This window comes from Sphaerodactylus townsendi, linkage group LG03 (assembly GCF_021028975.2).
Source record: "Sphaerodactylus townsendi isolate TG3544 linkage group LG03, MPM_Stown_v2.3, whole genome shotgun sequence".
Lineage (NCBI taxonomy): Eukaryota > Metazoa > Chordata > Lepidosauria > Squamata > Sphaerodactylidae > Sphaerodactylus > Sphaerodactylus townsendi.
In genome coordinates this window covers 775,777-793,507 of record NC_059427.1, presented here as the reverse complement: position 1 = coordinate 793,507, position 17,731 = coordinate 775,777, and the positions used below count along the sequence as shown (strand labels likewise).

Here is a 17,731-nt window from a genome sequence, read left to right as displayed (position 1 = left end):
AAAACAAAGTGTCAGGAACCTGAAAGGACTAGAATCAAAGTAACGTGAAAAGTTCTTTGTCCTTAAACTTCCATGATGCACAATACACGGAATGCGGACTCTGACCCTTTCCCGCCAAGCCGCCGCTTTTACCAGCGATTCTGCCCCCTCCCACAGCCCACAATCTTCCCCGAAATCCAAGCCCAGTTCTCTCTCACACACACACACACACACACGCGCGATAAGCATAGGCAGCAAGGTTACTGATAGCAGTCGTCCCGTCCCCCCCCCCTCCCCCCCGGGCACGCAGCCCAGTCCGTGGAACGTTGCCGAGGCCGTGACTGAGGGGAGCGCAGAGCAGACGTCCCCCCACCGCAACCTTAGGCAGAGACCGCTGAAGGAGCTGTTGAGAAGTCCAGTCGCAGCGGAAACTGCGGGGGGGGGGGGGGCGACAGACGGCTGTTGGGGAGCACCACGCCCCTGCAGTGCTTCCGGTGGAGCAGAACTCCTGCCGCCCCCTCCCAAAAGGAAACTCCTCCCCCTGCAGCGCCCTCTCACTGGCGGTCTCCACAGGGCCGGTTGGTTGTGTTTTGGGGGCCGCCAGCGCCGTCTCAGTGGCCGGGGGATGTTTATTTGACACTCACCCACACACTCCCCAGCGCGCGCGCGCAATGCTGGACTAGAGCAGGGGTCTGCAACCTGTGGCTGGCCAGATGCTCCTGGACTGCAAATCCCCGCCCCCCTGTGGAGGGGAGGGGAAGAACACGCTTTCCGGCCGCCGTAGTCTCGCCCGCGGTCGGCCATTTTGTGGACTGGAAGGCTGCTCGCGCATGCGCGCCTCCTTCGAGGAAGTCGCGGGCTTCGTCTCCATCGGAAGGCCGCCTGGGGGGGAGGGAAGCGGACTCGGAAGTCGGCAGAGAAAGGGGGGGGGGCGGCCGGAAGGAAGAGGTGAGGAAAGGGGGCGGCGCCTCTTTCAAAACCGGCGTCACGTGAGAGGGCGTGAGGGGCGCGGCCTTCTCCGTGCAGGAAAATGGCGGCGAGCGGGAGAAATGCCTGGGGCCTCTGTGACGTCAACAGCCGCGCTGGCCCACCTGCTGGAAAGGGAAGATGGCGGCTCCCTGTGGGTTTCTTGGCAGACTTCCGGTCCTGCGCTCTGGGTGGCGGCGGCGGCGGCGGCGAGTGGAGTGCCGCTGCATAGGAACGGAAGAAAGGAGCGCGAGGCGGGGCCAACGGGCGTGAGGACGAGCGGAGGTGGGCGGGGCGGGGCGGGGCGGAGGGGGGGCTCCGGTGGGGGAGGGGGGCTTTTTTCCCCCTCCGGGGCTGCTGGGCCGGCCTCTCCCGGGCGGGGCGGGCGGGTGTGGCGCCTCTTCCTCCTCCTCCTCCTCCTCCTCACCGCCCTCTTCCTCCCCCCGCCCCCGCAGGCGCCTGCCCCGTCGTGCCGGCGATGCCCCCCCTGCCGCCCGGCCGCTCGGGGCGTTGCTGAGCCCGTGGGAGGGGCGGCATGGCCTCGCCTGGCGGGAGCATCGTCGTCCTGGACGAAGAGGAGGAGGAGGGGGACGCCGGGGGGTGCCCGCCTCTTCCTCCGCCGCCGCCGCCGCCGCCGCCGCCGGGACAGGCCCCCGGGCGGACCCCCCACGCCGCCGCCAACGCCCCCGCCGACGCCGCGCCGGGCAAGGACCCCGAGAGCCTGCGCGCCGAGAACCAGCGCCTCTTCCAGCAGGTGAGCGCGGCCTCTCCGGGGTGGGGGGTGGGGGAGAAGGCCGGGCGGGGGGGGGATGCGCGTGCGCGTGCTGGGGGGAGGGGCGCGCGGGCCACCCACCGGCTCTGCTTCCCCCCTTGCCTGGTGCTGCAAAGCCCAGCCTCGGCCCCAGCTGAAGTTCTTCTCGCATGGGGGGTGGGGGTGGGGAGGGGGGAGTGGAGGCTACCTCGCAAGGCTGCTGTGGAGGGGAGGGTGCGCCACCGAAGAGTGGACGAAGCCGGGGTCAGCCGCCGTGGGGCAGCCAGGTTCGGCTCTGCTTTGCTGGCCTGTCCCGAGGAGGCTGCAGGGTTTGTCTTCCCCCTGAAGCTGCTGCCGCTCCCCGAGGCCAGGCCGCGGGACCGGTGCGCGTGGGGCAGCTGCATATTCCGAGGCCGGATGTGTCCCAGGGCTGTCTGCTGCAGAGTGGGAGAGGCCGGAGGCTTTTCAGTGGCCTTGTGTCGAGAAGACCCCCTCCCTTAGGGTCTGGCCACTTTCACCCCGAGGAGGCAGTGCAACCGGAGGGTCCCAGCCTGCAAGGGAGCTGGGGGTAGTTGTTGTGGGTTTTCCGGGCTCGTGAGAGCAGTGCGCTGGGGCGCTGTCTGATGCGCGTGCAGGCCAAGTGCGTAACACACCGTGCCCAGTGTTCTCTCTGTGATACACCTCTGAAGATGCCAGCCCCAGATGCAGGCGTAACGTTAGGAGCAAGACCTACCAGGCCACGGCCCAGAAAGCCCACCACAGCCAGTGGAATCCGACCATGAGAGCCTTCGACAATGCACGGGGCAGGACTTGTTGAGGGGCTGCCAGTAAAGGTTTCTTCCTCCCTAACCGGGCAACCCCTACCCTTGATTGGGGTTCCAGCCTTGGAGGAACTTCATGGCTTGGGAACACCTTCCACTTTGGGGGGAAAGCGCTGGGGGTGAGGGTGGGGTGGAGTTTGGGCTGTTGCTTAGTGTGGGAACTTTAGATCCAGCGGAACCCTCCAGTGTGTACCTGTTCCTTCACTCTGAGGCAGTAAACTGATTTCGGTCAACCTGGGTCTGGTTTTGGGGAGGAGGTCGACAGCAGCAGCAACACCTGGAGAGGGGTGTGGACCTAGAGCAAGTCTTTAAATGAGAGGCCCAGGTATTTATAGCGCTTTACCTGTTCAATTTGGGTGCTTTTCATTGCCCATGTGAGCTTCTTAAAGCGCCTAGAGAAGACCAATACCTTGGTTTTTTCATAATTAATTGTCAGTCTATTGGATTCGCAGTAATCCACACAGTGCTTCATTAAGCGTCTGAGGCCAACTCTGGATCAAGAGAGAAGGACAGCGTCATCTGCATAGAGCAGAATTGATACATGGGATGTATCCAGTTTTGGGGCATGGCTGTTCACTGCTGAGAGAGCAGAGGGGAAGTCACTTAAGAAAAGATTGAAGAAGAAGAAGAAGAAGAAGAAGAAGAAGAGTTTGGATTTATATCCCCCCTTTCTCTCCTGTAGGAGACTCAAAGGGGCTGACAATCTCCTTGCCCTTCCCCCCTCACAACAAACACCCTGTGAGGTAGGTGGGGCTGTGAGAGCTCCGAGAAGCTGTGACTAGCCCAAGGTCACCCAGCTGGCATGTGTGGGAGTGCACAGGCTAATCTGAATTCCCCAGATAAGCCTCCACAGCTCAGGCGGCAGAGCTGGGAATCAAACCCGGTTCCTCCAGATTAGATACACGAGCTCTTAACCTCCTACGCCACTGCTGCTCCTGAAGAGAGTGGGGGCCAGGACGCCGCCCTGTTTGACCCCTTTGGAGATTGAAATACTGTCTGTCGAAAGGCCTTCGTGGGAACACTTGATCCGGCAACTGGTATTTGTGTGCAGTTGCCTAATTAAGAACAAGGGTCTGGCATCAATGTTGAGGGCAGCCAGTTTTGTCCAGAGAAGTTCTCTCGGCACAGAGTCAAAGGCAGCCTTTAAATCAATAAAGGCAGCGTAGAGTTTGTTATCTGCATTGATTATTTACTGGCTAGGTGTAATAGCACCAAGGCGTGGTCCAGAGGAGATTTCCCCTTGCGAAAGCCTATTTGTTCAGCGCCCACTGCACCAGAGTGGGAAAGCCACAGCTGAAGTTTCTTCAGTAGCAGTTTAGCATAAATCTTCCCTATCACTGAGAGGAGGCTGATGGGGCGGAAGTTGGCAGGCTCTGAGTGACTTCCTTTTTTGTGGATGGGAAACAAAGTCGCAGACAGCCAAGTCTTGGGTAGGATACCTGGATAGGGGCCAGGATAGGGCCCCCCCAATCAGTATGAAATTTCAGAATCTCTGGAATTATAGAGTCAGGGCCAGGGGCTTTCCTTCCTTTGAGGTCCTCTAACAGCTCAACTACTTCTTGAGATGAGACAGGAGGCCAACTTGGCAAATCTAAAGGGATAGGTGAAGGAGATCCATTGCTTAAATTATCATCATTAAAAAGTTTGCTAAAATAGTCAGGGGTAATAGAGGTAGGGGTAGGAGGCTTGCTTCGGTTAAAATTATTCAGGACAGCCCAGAGTAGCTTCGAATTGTTAGAAGTTACTGCAGAGTGGAGATGTTCCCATTGAGTGATGACATGTTCCATATGGTTCTTCCTAATTAGCTGGCGAAAGTTGTTTCTATAATTTATTAGTAGGGCGAGGAGGTCCTGGTCTCCTGAAGCCCTAAAGTTCAGATATAAGGAGCAAATTTGACTATTGTGCTCCATGCACTCTCTATCAAACCAAGGTGTTCTCTTGACTGTTGCCGGGGAAGAAGGCTAAAGGGGCTTGTTGGTGGGGGAGGTCCCTGGGGGGGGGTCACTCTTCTGTCTTTTGAGCTCATGGAAATGTTTCACCCCCCGCCTCACCCCAAGTTCCTGGCAAAGGGGGCGTTAACTGTGTTTACCTGTGTTTAAATTGTGTAATGCGGTCAGACATGCAATGCGCTGATTTGTTCTAGGTAAACATATACGCTGCACAGTTTGTTGTATTGTGGCATTAACTATGTTGCCGGAGACTCTCACGGCCGAATCGGTTGGCTGTGGTAGGGTTGCCAGGCTCTGTGGCCGTGGTCTGTTAGTTTTTGCTCCTAATGCTTCGCCCACCTCCGTTGCTGCCATGTGTATAACGGCTTGGTGTGCTTCCCCCTGTAATACTGGAGCAAAAACTACCAGACCGCGGCCACACAGCCTGGAAAACAGACAGCAGCCGAGAGCTTCAGCTCTTGACAGTGGATACCCTGAAAAACTGGTTGGTCTGTGAGGCGCTGCTGCATCTGGGCGCACTGCGGGTCAGCACCACTAGAACCCTCTAGAGCTGCCCCCTTTTCCACGGGTGTCTTGGGGCGTCCCTGCGAGCTGCTGCTGCTGCTGCTGCCCTTTGGCATTTAGGGACATGAGGGAATTGCCTGTTGCATGTGAACCTGGATGTTTAGGGCTGGAAAATACCTTATCCCCCCCCCCCCCCCGCCCCAACCCAGCAGAGCTGGCAGGCCTTCTTTTCAGGTGGAGAGGGTGGGGGCCCTGGCCCAGCAAAGCCCAGTTTGAACAGAGGCTGGTGGTGCTTGAAGGGGAGGAGACCTGACCCCCTCTCTGCCCCCTTGGCAGGAGGGGAGGAGGCTGGCCGTCAAATGTTTCTAAGCGCACTTTTGGGATCTATTGCACATGTTGACAAAGTTCCTCACCAGAGGGGACGGGGGGGGGGGGGCGTTCTTAGGGGAAGCAGAGTGTAAAGATGCCGGCTGAGTTCTCCCTCCTTACAGCCGTCCGGCCTTGACAGAATTCCCTCGGCCGGGCGAGGAGCCAGAACCCTCTGTAGTAACCTTGCTAGCGGCCTTATCATAGATGTTTGAAAGTAGCATTCCTTTCCCATGAGAAGGGACCTGGGTGGTAAGGGGGGAGAAAGGCCCAAAACGTTTATAACTTGTAGTTTAGGCGGGAGCGGGCAGTCTTGCCATCCCGTGTATGTGTGCTTTCTGAAGTATCTGAATAAACGGACTTTGATTCAATGCCTGTTATTTCTGCTTCTTTCGGAATTCCTTACACTATTGAGAAAACTCAGCAATGAAGGAATAAGAGGGGAAATCCTCCTATGGATTAAAAACTGGTTGAGAAACAGGAAGCAAAGAGTGGGTGTAAATGGGACGTTCTCACAATGGAGAGATGTATGGAGTGGTGTCCCCCAAGGATCCATTTTGGGACCAGTGCTCTTTAACCTATTCATAAATGACCTGGAAGTAGGGGTGGGTAGCGTGGTGGCCAAGTTTGCAGATGATACCAAATTATGTAGGGTGGTGAGAACCACAAAGGATTGCGAAGAGCTCCAAGCGGACCTTGATAAATTAGGTGAGTGGGCTAAGAAATGGCAAATGCAGTTCAATGTAGCAAAATTCAAAGCGATGCACATAGGGGCAAAAAATCAAAACTTCACATACACGCTACTTTGGGCGTCTTAGTTGATAGTTCCATGGGAATGTCAACTCAATGCATGGCAGCTGTGAAAAAGGCAAACTCTAGGCTTGGGATAATTAGGAAAGGAATTGAGAATAAAACTGCAAAGATTGTCATGCCTTTATATAAAGCAGTAGTGTGACTTCACTTGGAGTACTGTGTTCAGTTCCGGTCGCCGCATCTCAAAAAGGATATTGAGGAGATAGAAAAAGTGCAGAGAAGGGCAACAAGGATGATTGAGGGACTGTAGCACCTTCCTTATGAGGAGAGGCTGCAGCGTTTGGGACTCTTTAGTTTGGAGAGGAGACGACTGAAGGGGGATATGATTGAAGTCTATAAAATTATGCATGGGGTAGAAAATGTTGACAGAGAGACATATTTCTCTCTTTCTCACAATACTAGAACCAGGGAGCATCCATTGACAATGCTGGGGGGAAGAATTAGGACTAATAAAAGGAAACATTTTTTCACGCAACGTGTGATTGGTGTTTGGAATGTGCTGCCACTGGAGGTGGTGATGGCCACTAACCTGGATAGCTTTAAAAGGGGCTTGGATAGATTTATGGAGGAGAAGTCAATTTATGGCTACCAATCTTGATCTTCCTTGATCTGAGATTGCAAATGCCTGAGCAGACCAGGTGCTCGGGAGCAGCAGCAGCAGCAGCAGCAGAAGGCCATTGCTTTCACCTCCTGCCTGTGAGCTCCCAAAGGCACCTGGTGGACCACTGCGGGTGGCAGAGAACTGGATTAGATGGACTCTGGTCTGATCCAGCTGGCTTGTTCTTATGTTCTGTGTTTGCCTGTCTATTCACATGGCCGCGTCTGTTTGTTTCGCTGGGTGTCGGTGCCCTCCAGCCCGGTGTGTCTCCTTTGTTCCCCCACCCCCTCTCCCGCCGCATGTTCTGAGCTGCTGCCTCTCCCCTGCAGTTCGTTGACTTCTGCTCCCAGTACACCACGGAGCACCCGGAGGTGATGCCCTACCTGGCCAGCCGGCACCAGAAGACCAGCCCCCAGTTCCTGGCCTCGGTGGAGTTCTGCAACGTGCTGGGGCGCTGCCTGACGCGCGTGCAGGCCAAGCGCAGCAAGGTCTACGTGTACATCAACGAGCTCTGCACGGTCTTCAAGGCCCATTCCCAGAAGAGGAAGCTGGTGGTGACTTCTTCCACTGCCGCTGAGGCCTCTGCTGCACCCGCGGAGCCCCCAGCCGAGCCCCCCAAGCCCCGGGGGAGCTCCAAGCGGCAGATCCGGTACCTGGAAAACTTGCTGCAGGTCTACGCCGTAGAGATCCGGCGGCTACAAGAGCAGGAGCTGGACTTGGAGGACCTGGACCGCGAGGACTCGGCCTACCTGCAGGAGAACCGCTTGAAGCGGCGCATGATGCGCATCTTTGAGCGCCTGTGCGAGCTCAAGGACTGCAACAGCCTGACAGGGCGTGTCATCGAGCAGCGCATCCCCTACCGAGGGACTCGCTACCCGGAGGTCAACCGCCGCATCGAGCGCCTCATCAACCATCCCGAGGCCTTCCCGGACTACAGCGACATCCTGAAGGTGGTCCAGAAAGCCAGCAGCCGCCACAGCCTGGGCCTGCCCAAGCGCCAGATGGAGAGCATGGCGGCCGACGCCTTCCGGGAGGTGGGCAATCGCCTGCAGGAGCGGCGGCACCTGGACCTGGTCTACAACTTTGGCAGCCACCTCACGGACCAGTACCGGCCAGGTGAGAGGAAGGCGGGGGGGCTGGGGGGGGGCTGTCAGGAGTCAGGCCTTCATCCCATTTGATGGCAGGCTCTGCATTCCATCAGTCAGAAGCTGTATTGGAGTGGACGCTTTCAACCTGGCTTTGCAGAAGCCAGTTCTGACCTGTTACCAGGGGCAGGATGTGGGGGGTTGCACGGGGAAAGTGGAAGAAAGTGAAAGTCTCCTCCCAAGGTCAGGCAGGAGATAGGAAGCCATCTGGCGGAGGAGGCCAGAGATGCCTGTGCCGTCTGCAGACAGGAGGCAGGGAAGGAGCAGGAGAGGGCCCCCTTTCGGGGTGATCCAGAGGCCCAGCGTGAAGCACCCACAGGCACCCTGACGTTGGGGCTGCAGTAGTTACCACTGATGTAAACGGCAGCTGCCCCAGGCACTGTGGGGACCCGTGAGACATGGGGCAGAGCTGGAACTTTGCTGTCAGTCTAATTTCCTTTACCACAAGATTGACTCCATTTGACAGGTGTAAAAAGTAATCATAAAGGCTGTTGTGTGTCCCACAAACGCTGATGTCTAGAGGAGGGAACTAAATCCTAGAGCAGTGGTGGCGAACCTATGGCACTCCAGATTGGCCATGCTGACGGGCTGATGGGAATTGTAGTCCATGAACATCTGGAGTGCCATAGGTTCGCCACCACAGTCCTAGAGTGTAAAGACTGATGGAGTGGAAACTTAGATGCTCTCGCCCTAATGCTGTGACGTTGAGCAGCCACTCCTTTGGAAAGTTGCCCCAAAGTCCAAAACTATCATACGTCATCCACGAAGGGGGAACTTTGCTAAAAGGAGGGAGAGACTAATCAGAAAAGCTGAAAGGACAAGTTGGACAGTGACTGTTGAATGCCACAGTGACTGAGGACCAGAGACTGATTTTGTATTAGCGTCATTTCTCTCTGGGTCTCAAGGCAGATCAAAGCGCCAGCAAAAAAGAACCCCATCCCACCAAAAGGAATTAAGCAACAAAATGTGTTGTGTAGCAGAAATACACCTGCATTTAGTCAAAGTAAAATGATCACATCACAGTAGATAGCCTGCCTTACAGGTGTATAAAATCACCAGGAGATCCTCGAATACCTCTATCAAAAGGGTTTCTAAGTCAAGGGCAATAAGACCTGAACTTATTGCTCCTGACTTTACGAAACCTTTTTGACTGAGGTATTCTAGGCTGCTGCCATAACAAAAAAATTTTCGTGGTTGGCGTGTACTGTATTATACCTTGTGAGTGGTCACTGAGTACGTGTGGAAGACCTAGGGGCCCAGGGTACACAACTGTCTAATTGCTGGTCTTTGTCATTTAAATGATTCATTGGTCCTTGTAGCTGGGCGGCAAGATGATCACTTTTGACCTCCGAGGGAATGCCAGCTGGCCAAAACGGTGTCTGATTTTAGGTCATGGAGTGTGACGTTCCTTGTTTCCCCGAAAATTAGACAGGGTCTTATATCAATGATTGCTCCAAAAGGTGTTTTAGGGCTCATTTTTAGGGGATGCCTTATTTTTCCCCATGACTTTGCGCCCCACACGTGACTAGATCAGCTGCGTTGGGGAATCTGTAACTAGGGTTTATTTTTGGAGCAGTGCTTATATTTCAAGCATCCTCCAAAAATCCCCCAAAATCATGCTAGGGCTTATTTTTGGGTTTGGTCTTATTTTTGGGAAAACTGGGTAGGATCTCCAAGTGTTCAGCCATTGTGACCTTATTCCCATCAGGCAGGCTATCGTGGGCCACCTGCAATGACGTGATGATTTTCATTTGAATAAATGCAGGTGTATCGTTGCTATGCAGCAGCTTTTAATTTAGTGGCCCTTCTTTGGTACTTAAGCTCAAGGGTTTGGGTTTGGGTTGTAGAACCAGCCTGAAATAGCAGAAGGAAAACATAAGCATTGCCATGACACCTTGAATGGTGCAAGATGGCAGAACAGGATCCAGCCGTGCCCAGTAGTGTAGGCCACAGTTCCTTATAATTTGCCCAAGTGACTTTGCAGATGGCTTTGTGCCGGGGGCTGATCGCTTTGTTGCCTGCCCAGTTCCTCCCATAGGAAACCTCTCCTGAATAGCTAAGCCGTCACCGTCTAGATCGGAGCCTCTGCTTTGTGGAAGTAATCGCAGCTAGTGGCCCCTTCCTCAGTTTTAGGAGTCAGCAGGTGTCGTGTTACCTTAAATAACGGGCGGTTGTTGACTGCCTGGTACAATGATAGCTGAGAAGTCATATCCCATAGCTGCCGGTGGCTGGTCTCATCTCAGGGGTGGGAGAGGGCATGTTTGGAGTCCTGAAATCTCCGAGAGAGTCCTTGAATCCAGTGGATTTAGTGAGTCTTTCTGGGCAGATCGTTTCAACTGGTCCTCCTTTTCTGTGGGGTTTTGGAGCCAGGGCTCGATTTGGAGAGGACACCAAATGGGGAGGAGGAGCAGACACACCAGAAAATAAAATTCAACAAGGTCTGAATGGAGCAATTCAACAAGGATAAGTGCCAAGTTGCACACCTGGGCAACAAAATTGAGGATCAGGCGGACTGGACGGGGGGTGCACTTCTGGGTGGAAGTGTGTGTGAAGAAAATCTTGGAATACAATTAGTTACTAATTGTAACTATACGGATTGTTGATCATAAATGTACCATTCAAAACTTAATAAAAATTTAATTATGAAGAAGATTTTCTAGTTCTAAAAAAAAAAAAGAAAATCTTGGAATATGGGTGAACTGTGAGTTCAATATGAGCATCCAGTGTGGTGCAGTGGCAGAAAAGGCTAATGCAGTTTTAAGATTATCAGCATGGGCATAATGTCCCAATTGCAAGGTGCGATAGTCTCACTGGCCAGGCCTCTCCTGGAGTATTGATTGTGTGCAGTTCTGGAGGCCTCACTTCACAAAGGACCTGGGCAGGATGGAGCGAATGCAGAGGAGAGCGAGGAGGAGGAGGATCCGGGAGACCCAGCCTGGGGGCGGTGTGACAGACTTTCCAGGCACTCTCAGCCTGGAGAAGAGGAGGTTGCGAGTGGATGGGGGCATGGTTGCTCTCTTGGAGTATCTGAGGGCTCTGCCACCTAGAGGAGGGCAGGGGACTGTTGGGAACAGAGGAGTTGCAACAAGGGGTTTAAATAACAGGCAGAAACATGTCCGTCTTACCCCATATGTCCCAAATAGGCTGCTGCATTCTGCAACGGCGGAGTTGCTGAAAGTCCCCGGCCCTTCAATGATGCGGCTGGCCTCTACCCGGGCCAAGGCCTTTGCAGCCTAGGCCCCTGCCTGGTGGAGCGCTCTTCCTCCAGCTGTCCGGGCCCTTCGGGACCTTGGAGAGTTCCGTAGGGCCTGTAAGACTGAGCTGTTCCACCGGGCTTTTGGGGAGGCTGGCCGCGGACTGGCTGCCCCCTGGTGAGGCCCTGCCGTGGTTTTGTCATCCCTGGCAGTGCCGCCCCCCCCCCCCCCCCACACGCTGGTTTCATCTTTGGGAGCTGCCAGCCCCTCCCAGCCTAAAGGCCGGCCTTCAGACCGGCTGCCACCAATGTGGGTAGTCTGTTATCATTGGGATTGATGCTGCATATTGAACTTTAAATGTTTTTCGATGTTTTTAAGTAATTTATTGGTTTTTGTTGTATCGTGAACCGCCTGGAGCCCTTTGGGGTTGAGGCAGTCTACAAAATCCAATTAATTAATTCATACATAAAGGCTGGAAAGTAGGAAGAAAATGTTCTACAGTGAGAGTAGGTCAGTGACCTCTCACAGTGAGAGCTGGGGGTGAGCTCACCCCACCCCACCCCCCGCCACACTGGCAGTCCTCAAATAGGGCCTGGACGATGAACAGCTAACCCTAACCTTGAAGACGATCCAGAACTCCACTGGGAGCCAGTGCAGACGGCATAGCACAGGGGTGATATGGTCTGAATAATCACCACCTGTCAAAAGCTGTGCCGCTGCATTCTGGACCAGCTTCAACTTCCGGATCAATCGCAAGGGAAGGCCCGCGTAAAGCGAGTTACAGTAATCCAACCTCGAGGTGACCGTCGCATGGATCACAGTGGCCAGGTCGGGCCGGGAGAGATAGGGAGCCAACCGCCGCGCCTGGCGAAGATGAAAAAACGCAACCTGGGTTACATGGGTCACCTGGCTCTCCATTGACAAGGCAGAGTCCAGGCGGACCCCCAGGCTGCGGGCCAGGGATGTCGGGGCCAGAGCGACCCCTTCCAAAATAGGCGGCTGAAGTTCCCTCGGTCTCTCCCCCCGGCCCAGCCAGAGGACCTCCGTCTTTGTTGGATTAAGTTTTAAGTTTTATGGCCCCGTCCACCCCATTGGTCTATCATCATATGATCTGGTGCTGCGTACTGTTTGCGCACAGTTGGAGAATATGGGGCCCTTTGCATCATCAGTGCCTGGCGAGGGGTGGGTGGGCAGGGAGGCTAGACAGGTAGCCAGCTTCCTGACCACCTACTGGACTTTGATGCCTCCCACTCCCATATTGTCCAGTTCGAACTGCATTGCAATATTGCGTTCTTTGGGCATCCTGCTATGGGTGAAGACTGCCCCCCTTCCCCAGCCCCAGTCAGTAATGAGCCACTCAGACGCCCGGTCGCCATCCCGACCAATGACTGCAGACCAGGGGTCCAGTCTCAATGGCAGCGTTGCCGGGTGTCGGGTGAGGCGTCTGAAGTGGCGAGCCTTGGGCTGCTTCTGCTGCTGCTGCTGCTGCCTGGCAGGAGCGTCCTTTCCCATCGGCCACATGGGCGCCGGTTCCCTGGGAGTCTGCAGGAAGTCCTGAGTGGTGGTGACTGGTGATCCGGCGGGGGCTTTCCAGGGGATCCCTTCCTGCGGGGGAGTTTCCTGTCAAGGAGAGAGAAGCAGCCTTTCCCCCTTCTTACAGAAGCAACGGTGGGTCAGATTTCAGCCTCCTCTGGAAGAGAGGTTTCTGGAAGAGAGATGAGGCTTTCCTCTGTCTAGCTGGAAGGATGCTCCCCTACCTAGAAAAGTTACATGTCTCCCAAAAAATGTCAAGCCACAGAAGGAGGATTCCTCCCCACCCCCACGCTTGAAGTTAACAAAAAACACATCTTGAGGAAAATTGGAATATGTGCAACACTTTCCTTTCAGACATAAGCTCCCTTTGCTGTTCGTTCATGATGAAGGGCCTGCAGCTGCACTTCTGATATTTATGGAATTGAAAGGTGCAGGTGCCCAGCCCTCTACAAGCCAAGCTGCTAGTTCACCCCGTACCTGAGAGAGGTGCGCCCGGCTGCTCCCTGCAGGCCTATCTTGACTTGGTGTGATTTGGGGGCAGAGAAAAATGCAACCTGGAATCGGAAAGCAGACTTTGGCCCTCAGGACAAGTGGGTGCACAGATGCTGCGTCACACGGAGGCTGCCGTCCCAAGCAGAGTTGCGCCTTAATCAGTCCTGGGGGGATTCCTTCTGGAGAGCGAGACCTGTAGTGACCGCAGCGTCCCCACGCCCTCGCAGTTAGTGATGCCGCTGGGATGTTATATCCCTAGATTTCTGGATCCTCCTTTTCCATTTTTTAAAAATTCTCCAGCCGCATGTGCCGGGCTCCTCGTGCCTCGCAGCATTTCATGGTCCTGCGGGATTCCCAAAGATGATCGAGGCCCTGCGAGCCAATCAGCTGCGGGGCCCGAGGGTGCCGTTTGTCCGGCCAGAAAGAACTGCTCTAAGCAACAGCCAAGTCTCCCTTCGTCGTTCACATGCCCTTTGCTCGACTGCACACCCCAGTTCCCCTTTGGGAAGGAGGCCGGGGGAAAGCACACCTGGAGCCGTTCCTCTTCCCTCGCCATGTCCTACCATCCGCAGCACCCCTGCCAGTTTCCTGAGGAGGAGGTTGGGTATCCGACAGGGTTTGTTCTGCCCGTCCAGTACAATAGCCGGTTGCCTCGTGACTTCCAGGGCTGAATGGCAGGTGCTGGTCCTTGTGAGACGAGAGAGAGTTGCCCTTTCAGTAATCAGGCCGTGTGCGTGTGTGTGTGTGTTGTGTGCTGTTGGGAATCGTAGAGTCATAAGAGTTGGAAGAGACCACAGGGGCCATCCAGTCCAACCCCCCCCCCCCCCCCCCCGCCACCATGCAGGAACACACCATCAAAGCACTCCCGGCAGGTGGCCACCCAGCCTCTGCTTAAAAACCTGCAAAGGAGGAGCTTCCACCACCACCAATCCGAGGCGGCACATTCCCCTGTTGAGCAGCAGCCCTGGTGGTCCGGGAGGTCTTTGTCCTCTGAGCAGCAGAGAGGAAGATGAGGGGGAGGGGCTTGTGCGCGTGGGCCTGCATGCCTCGCTCCTTCCAGGATCAGGGCCTTGGCAGCTGCCTTCTTTTTCCTCCCTGCAGCCTCGGACCCTGCGTTGGTGGACGGGGAGCTGGCCCGGCGGCTGCGGCACAACCGGGAGGCGGGCCTCCAGCGTCTGGAGCAGGTGGTCTCCCACTACACGCAGCTGCAAGACCAGGGCGAGGAGGAGGAATGGCGCCGGAAGCGGGGGCTGCCCCCCAGCAGTACTGCTGCCCGCCAGGACGGGGGGCCAGCCTCGCCCAGTTCTTCAGCAGCTGCCAGCAAAGAGGTACGGCTGGGGGGGAGGCCCCCCCAAGCCAAACATTGAGCCATAAGAGAGGGCATCAGGGCTTCCACAAGGGGAGGGGTTTGGGTGGCCCTCCCACACCTGGGTAGGGGCTATTTGCCCTGCTTGGAAGATGGAAGTGCAGCCTGTGGCTCCCCTTCTTCTGCGTGGGGGTGGGTGCGTGGGTCTGCTTTCATCTGAACAGGCCCTGAAAAGGGGGGGTCTGTTTCTCCCCCCCCCCAAGCCCTCTTCCTGTCTCAGAGAAAAGCTGCAGTGGTGCTTCTGTAGTCAGAGCAAACATGGGGTCAGGGTGGTGATTCAGTGGAACCCCCCACAGATGTCCGCAGGGGACGGGGTGGGGTGGGGAGAGCTGCAGGCTGAAGAAGCGGGTGAATTACCTGAGCAACCCCCTTCCCCCCTCCCAATTCTTCCTCCCCCCCAGGGCAGCCTTGGCCCCAGAGCGGCCGGAAAGGGGGCTTTGCAGGCCGACGATGAAGAGGACGAGGAGGAGGAAGACGAGGAGTCCTCCTCCGAGTCAGACCTCGAGGCTGAATTGGAGAAGAGTCTGGAGGGCAGCGAGGAAGAGGAGGAGGAGGCCCCGGCCCCAGGTGGGTTGTGGGGGCGGCAGGTCAGTCCCAGACACCTCTATCCCTCCCCCCCCCCGGGTCAGTTCTCTGGCCGAAGAAGGAGCCCAGCGCTGCCTTGACCCTCCACAAAGCCAGCGTGGAGCACCCGGGAAGGGCCCGACCCGAGAGGTCAGTGCCGGGTGGGCCCTGCTGTGTGGCCCCCTCTGGGCCCCTCCGGCTCGGCTGGCTGCTCCGCTCCCTGCCCGGCTTCCGTCTGCTCTTTCCTTTTTCTGCGGGCTCCATTCAGTGCTGAAAGGTGTGAAATCCAACCCCGAGGGAGGGGGGCACTCGCTGGCCTCTGGGCTTGCTCCTGCCGACCCCCCCTTCCAATCAGTTGAAATGGGGGGGGGGGCAAAGGCTTGGGTCGCTGAAGGATCAATCCTCCGGCAGCCGGGGCTGGAGGGAGGTGCTGAAGGCCTCCCTTGATCCCTCCCTCCCTCCCCCCCCAGATGAGGAGGACCCCCCTGTGCTGGAAGTGGAGGCTGACCAGCGCCTGGACCCGGAGGCCCCGGAGGTGATTCTGTACTCCTCGACTGAAGAGGAGGAGGAGGAAGAGGAGGAGGAGGAGGAGGAAGAAGCCGCAGGAGCAGAGAGAGAGGAGGAAGCCCAGCAGGGAGGGGAGCCCCCTGCCCCGCTCTTTGTGGCAGAGCCCAAGGAAGTGCTGGCCCTGGAAGGAAGCGAGACGCCCCCGCCCTCGCCCCCACCCTGGACCCAGGAGGGCAGCCTGCCCCTTTCCCCGCCCGTACGGAAGGGGCTGCCCCCCATCAAGCGCAGCAGGGCCCTGCAAAACGGGGGCCTCTGCCCCCCAGCAGTCCTGACCTCCCTCCCAGAAGAGCCCCCATGCAAGAGGGGCCGGCAGGAGCAGCCCCTCTCCAAGAGGTGAGGCCCAGAGACCACCTTTACCTTCACAGCGGCATGGGGCAGGCTGCTCTCCGCATACCCCTTCAGAGGGGGCTGCTCAGAGCGGCGGGGTCGGGCCTCGGGCTGGCTGGCCCCAGAGGTGGGATTCTTGGGCAAGGCCCTCACCCTCCAGGACGTGGGGGCCGGTGCTAAGACAGGTGCTCTCCCTCCCCCCCACCCCCTTTCCAGCAGCTGCATCGAGGTGCCCAGCGCAGGGTCTTCCGAAGACGAGGGTGACGGCTGCTGCAGCCCCCCTGCCCCACACAGCCCACCCCCCGTGGCAGACTCCACCTGGGCTGACTCCCCGGGGCTGGCCATGGTCACTAGTTCCCAGGAGAGCCCGGCTCTTATTTGCAAGGTGAGACGCTTGGGCTGGCAGGGAGGGAGGGAGGGGGCACTCACAGCTGGGAGGTGCTGCCGGGGCTCTGAGTCTCCAAGGCCCCCCCTTCTCCTCCTCCCTTCTGTTGTCTCCCCCCAGGCCAGTGTGGCAACGCAGTGTGACCCCGAGGAGATCATCATCCTCTCGGACTCGGAGTGACCCCTGCCTGCCTGCCAGCGTGCCATAGCAGACCCTCAAGGAAGGGGAGGGGGAGGCTCCAGGGGGGCCTGTGGCCAGCACCTGCCGAACCCTGAGGCAGAATGGCGTCCTGGGAGGTGGGGGTCGTGCCTTTGGACTTGGGGGAGCTTGTGGGTGCATGAGCTGTCGTGGGGAAGGGCGGTGGTGGGGGTGGGGGGTGGCTGGGCTGGGCATTCAGGCCCTCTGGTTGTGGGAGTTTGTTTTACAAAAATGGGGGGATGGGGAAAAATAAATATTTTTCTGTATTTATTGAGCGTCTCTTGTCGTGTCTGTTTTGTCAGTGGGGGTGGGGCGTTGGCTTTGCTTCATCTGACTAAGCCCAAGACCGTCTGCCCATGCTCAGAGGTGCCCTGCCCATGGGGCTTTATTGCTCCTGACTTAAATGAACCCTTTTGACTGAGGCATTCTAGGATGATGCCATGGCAGAATTTTGCATGGTTGGTGCAGCAGCTCCCACTCCCTGAAAAGAGACAGGAGCCCAGCAAGGGGGGGGGGCATGTTGCTGGGGTGGTGATGTATCCCTGAGGGGCTCTGAGCGGTGTACAACATAGAATCTACCACAATAAAACTAAACAAAGGGAGCACAAGTAACTACATATAAGTAAGGCGTCCAACGAGACCCATATTAAAAAAACCCTCCCCAAGATGGGGAAACGGCAGATCCCCTTAATATAAAAGGATCCTGATATAAAAGGAGCAAGAACATGAGGGGGCACATCACTCAGCGACTGGACAATCCAAAGGCCTGGTGGAACAACTCAGTCTTACAGGCCCTGTGGAATTCCCCAAGTTCCCGCAGGGCCCGGACAGCTAGAGGGAGAGTGTTCCATCAGGCTGGGGCCAGAGCCGTAAAGGCCCTGGCCTGTGGAGGCCAGCCACATCATTGAGGGGCTGGGGACCACCAGCGAGTAGGGACATATGGGGTGATGCGGTCCCGAAGGTACAAGGGTCCCAGGCCGTGTATGGCCTTAAAGGTCAGCACCTACACCTTGAAGATGATGGCTGTTTCAGATACAAGATATAGCTTCACTTAAATATGGTGGTTTCAGTTTCCAGATCATTTCACACATAGTTTCACAAATGCATGGGTGTCTCTATTTAGGGTAAACCTTTTCAACCTGGCTCTAAATACTCTCATAAGAACATAAGAACAAGCCAGCTGGATCAGACCAGAGTCCATCTAGTCCAGCTC

The 17,731-nt window shown here is 56.6% G+C and overlaps 2 protein-coding genes across 3 annotated transcripts in view; one reads left to right on the top strand and one right to left on the bottom strand.

Annotated features, from left to right (window-relative positions):
- LOC125428777 (zinc finger protein OZF-like) overlaps positions 1-17,731 on the bottom strand; it is a 798,123-nt gene that overhangs the window by 452,076 nt on the left and 328,316 nt on the right. The window lies entirely within an intron of this gene.
- Positions 1,089-16,788, top strand: LOC125428639 (death domain-associated protein 6-like). Of its 2 annotated transcripts, none has more exons than XM_048489101.1 (8): positions 1,089-1,230; positions 1,401-1,699; positions 7,077-7,863; positions 14,213-14,439; positions 14,879-15,044; positions 15,512-15,941; positions 16,152-16,320; positions 16,441-16,788. In XM_048489101.1, exons 2-8 carry the CDS (start codon positions 1,481-1,483, stop codon positions 16,498-16,500), a joined length of 2,058 nt encoding a protein of 685 aa, XP_048345058.1. In that variant the 5' UTR covers positions 1,089-1,230; positions 1,401-1,480; the 3' UTR covers positions 16,501-16,788. The 2 variants fall into 2 exon arrangements, with proteins under 2 accessions (XP_048345058.1, XP_048345057.1); XM_048489100.1 differs by having other exon boundaries at positions 1,136-1,214.